Below are 4,224 nucleotides of genomic sequence, written 5' to 3'. Positions count from 1 at the left end.
TCACTAGAGAATTAAGAAAATTAGTGTGTGTGTGTGTGTCTGTGTGTGTGTGTCTGTGTGTCTCTGTGTGTCTCTGTGTGTCTCTGTGTGTGTCTGTGTGTGTGTGTGTGTCTCTGTGTGTGTGTCTGTGTGTGTGTGTGTCTCTGTGTGTGTCTGTGTGTGTCTCTGTGTGTGTGTGTGTCTGTGTGTGTGTGTGTGTCTGTGTGTGTGTCTCTCTGTGTGTGTCTGTGTGTGTGTGTCTGTGTGTCTCTGTGTGTGTGTCTCTGCGTGTGTGTGTCTGTGTGTGTCTCTGTGTGTGTGTCTGTGTCTGTGTGTGTGTCTGTGTGTGTGTCTGTGTGTGTGTGTGTGTGTGTGTGTGTGTGTCTGTGTGTCTGTGTGTGTGTCTCTGTGTGTGTTTTTGTGCCTTTGTTCACAGCTCTTGGTTTTGGGGATTTATCACTACATTTGTCACAATGTACAATATGATTTATCAATACTGGATTGTATGAATAAGATGTGATTATTATGCCAAAGTGTTGGAATAAATGTTAAATATTTAATTGCAAAGTACTCACGTGTGATACTTTTTGCACTGAATCTCACAGGATGTTTCATTCATTGGAGGCGCTTCAAAAAGCTTCATGGTGTAAAGAGTCCTGTGCCCAGCTGTGATTGGGCCGCTGTTGTTTGGGGGAGGGGTTTAAAATGCGAGGTTCTCCGCAGTCTAAAAGTTCTTTAGACTTTACTTTGTCATGAGTCCCACATTCACACCAGCATGAACATCTTGTATGCACAATGAAAAAAGTCAGATGAAATTGCTTCAATAATCATTTATTGAACAGAAAACTGTGGAAAGTATGACAAGTTGCACTGGAGGTCATATTGCCTGGTATTCTCATTAGACTACTCTTACACTGTTCTTTTCTAATTCTCATTTCTATGTTTCACATTCCAATAACTTTGATTTAAAATAATGAATTTTCCCGAATGTAATAAAAAATGTTTTTCATAAAACACACGTTTACACTCTGATGAGGTTTGTGCATTGACGCTGAATCATTTCAGAAAGGCTCACATCTGAGAATCCATCATTGGATCAATCACGGACAGCGTTGACACTGAGGGGAACACTCATGCTCATGTATTTGTACTGTGGGCGTCGTCTGAAGAGAGGCTCACCTTGGTTCTGTCACTAGCTTAGCATTAGCGTACGCAGCTCATGACCACAGAAGTGGTGCTAACGGCCCACAGTGTTCCCAGGTCGTAGCTCACGTGTTGCATCGTGGAGCTCATTGGGATCAAGCGCCACTCGGTGCCAGACGGCGTGCTGCTGGAAACGCCAAGTCTGTGGAGAAGAAAGTTGGAGAAATCTCGTAAAAAATAAATAAATATTGGAACCATCAGACATGCATGAAGGTTTGCCTTTGAGATTATTTAACCTTTTTCTAGACAGACAGTGCTGTGATTAGACAGCAGTCACACCGCTGTAATCTGACCATCATGTTAGTGAGCAGGCATGCAGGATAGAAAGACTTGTTTTTGGAGTTCGAGCCCTCCTTTTGCTTGGACGCACACCAGGAAACAAGTGTGCCCAATATGTTTGTTTGACATTACTTTCCCTGAACTAAGTTGCTGCAGTAACTCCAATGTCTCTCCAACAGTTACTTTCTTGGACTTGAAGATTGTGACAAAGCGTGATGTGTTCAGTCATTCTGCAGGTTTGTGGTGGCTATTCTGTTTCTGCAAACACCTACAACACACAGCAAATAAAAACAGGGACTTAATCAGCTCGGGTTCAGCGCAACATTAGTTTTGATTGGAAGCAGCTGTCACAAGAGGTATTGCTGATGAATAAACTCATAACCTGAGTGAATATTGAGAAATTCTGCATCACTTACAGCTGTCATATAAGCTCAACAAGAGATATGATTTCACACAAAACAATGAGTTTGGTCCATGCTGGTCAACACTGTACTGGTTACCAGCCCTGTACTGGTTACCAGCACTCTACTGGTTACCAGCCCTGTACTGGTTACCAGCCCTGTACTGGTTACCAGCACTGTACTGGTTACCAGCCCAAGCATAACACTAAATATATATCATATCATTTATATCATTACTTAATTGTTCTCTGTAAAAAGAGCCGGCCTCCACAACCTCCCGTCTGCACAGTGAGAAGGTCCGGTCCATCTTTGATGAAGTTTATTCAGTAAGGGTTTTTAGAGAGACAAGTCCTCTATCAGCACTAAGGTCTAACAGGACCAGAGACAAGTCCTCTATCAGCACTAAGGTCTAACAGGACCAGAGACAAGTCCTCTATCAGCACTAAGGTCTAACAAGACCAGAGACAAGTCCTCTATCAGCACTAAGGTCTAACAGGACCAGAGACAAGTCTCGGCTCCGCTAGTCCATGTTGATGTGTCTACTACTACTACTACTACTACTACTACTACTACTACTACTACTACTACTACTACTACTACTACTACTACAACAGACTAAAGTTCATACAGGAGTCCCGGTAAAGTGTCCTCACAATCACAGGAGCCCACACAGATTTATTTCTTATAACTTTTCTCTTTATTACAAATGAACCGGCTCATACTTACAGAACATTTTCTTTACAGAAGCTGAATTTAAAAAATAAACACAACAACCAACAATATTTTAGTGCATTTGACCATTTTTTCTGAGGTTCCTGAACGCACCACAGAACTCACAGCAGTGTTTTAGTTTTGTAAACTTTAGTTTGAACTCATCAAGACGTGGAATGAGGATCACTAGGAAGCTAGCTAAGAAGGTAGCTACGAAGCTAGCAAAGAAGCCTTAGCAAGCTAAGAAGCTAAGCTAAGAGGCTGAACATGTGACCTGTGGTCAAGGGCACAGAGGCGCGCCAGCGCTGTGGATCCCTGAGAAGTGATTGGCTGGAGCTCCCGACCCGTCACACAGCAGCAAAGATCTCTGGAATCAAGACAAAAGCCTCATATTTGATGTTGTCTGTTACTGAAGAGATTTTCATCTCACGTTTGTATTTCCTGATGTCACTACTGGACTCACCTCGGCTCTCCTCTGCCTGCCTCTCTCTTTGATCTTCTTTAGCTCCTCCCCCTCCCTCTCCGCCTCCTCCTCCTCATTGGTCGTGCAGGTCACGGTCTTCTCTCTGATTGGCTGCACGGTGGCCAGGAGGGCGGGGACAGTGAAGCAGGACAGGAAGCGGGCCTTTAGCAGCTGGTAGGCGGGGTTACCTGAGAAACGCTCTGCCACCAGCTGACGGAGCACCTGCACAAGCTCCTCCTCCTCCGGGCTGACAGAGGGAGCTGCAACAACATGGACATCACAGGATGAGCTCCACCCGCGCCATGACATCACTGAACTGAATAAACATGAGCTCCCATGGTGTTGGTTCTTTCTCATTTTGTGGTGGAATTTATTATCACACACACACAATGTATGGAACCTCAGGTCCCTGGTGCGTCAGGTAAGGTACCTGGTGTGTGCCGGGGTGGTCCAAAGTCAGAGGTGGAGTCCGGCAGGTCTGGAGGCTGACGGGACGTCCTCTTGCCGGGTGGGCTGGGTTTGGTTGGTGGAAGTTGGGGTTCGGACCCTCGAGCCAGCAGCTTCAGGGAGCACCTGGTCAGCGACGTCTTGGACCGGAGCAGCGCGCCGAGCGCGTTCAGGCTGCCGACGAAGGGCGGCAGGTAGGGAAGCGCCACGGCTGCTCCGGGTACCGCCACCCCTCTGCGACCGCTCAGCCAATCACAGACGGCCTCCCGGGGCTCCAGGAACATCAGGGAGGGGTCGAACTGCAGCGCAAGGGGCGGCGCCCGGGGCGCACCCTTATATGGCTTGAACGATTTGGGCTGCGGCGGGCGGGCGGGGACAGATACAGCGGCAAGGGGGCAGACCAGTGGAGCCGGGAGGGCGGCGCTCGGTACCAATGTCAGCTGCAGGCCTTGGGGTGGGGCTTGTGCCAGCTGGACCAGCCCACCGGGAGTCATGACCCACATGGACTGACCAGGAAGCAAACAGAACCCAGGGAGAGGCGCCATTGGCTGTTTCCGTATGACGACTTCACGTTTAGGGAACGACGAACGAGAGCGCTTCTTGAGAGGAGAAGTTCTCTTCTTCTTCTTGGTTTCAGCCTAGAAACAAAAAGCACAGGAGGAGTAAGAGGAACACACACACACACACACACACACACACACATACACACATACACACACACACACAGACAGACAGACAGAC

At 47.6% G+C, this 4,224-nt stretch overlaps 1 protein-coding gene across 1 annotated transcript in view; it reads right to left on the bottom strand.

The window, feature by feature from the left end:
- Window positions 1-2,558: 2,558 nt before the first annotated feature.
- snapc4 (small nuclear RNA activating complex, polypeptide 4) overlaps window positions 2,559-4,224 on the bottom strand; it is a 13,614-nt gene continuing 11,948 nt past the window's right edge. Inside the window, exons 20-22 of the mRNA XM_068601720.1 lie at window positions 3,467-4,121; window positions 3,037-3,296; window positions 2,559-2,940 (exon numbers count right to left, since the gene is read on the bottom strand). Of these exons, the coding sequence (XP_068457821.1) occupies window positions 2,854-2,940; window positions 3,037-3,296; window positions 3,467-4,121 (1,002 nt within the window). The 3' untranslated portion in view covers window positions 2,559-2,853. The remainder of the gene's footprint in view (window positions 2,941-3,036; window positions 3,297-3,466; window positions 4,122-4,224) is intronic.

The sequence above is a fragment of the Clinocottus analis genome, unplaced genomic scaffold, assembly GCF_023055335.1.
Source record: "Clinocottus analis isolate CAN_PGR_092001 unplaced genomic scaffold, fCliAna1.0.p SCAF_53, whole genome shotgun sequence".
In the NCBI taxonomy this organism is placed as follows: Eukaryota; Metazoa; Chordata; class Actinopteri; order Perciformes; family Cottidae; genus Clinocottus; species Clinocottus analis.
Note: the sequence above shows the minus strand (reverse complement) of the source record. Positions and strands in the feature narration are given on the sequence as shown.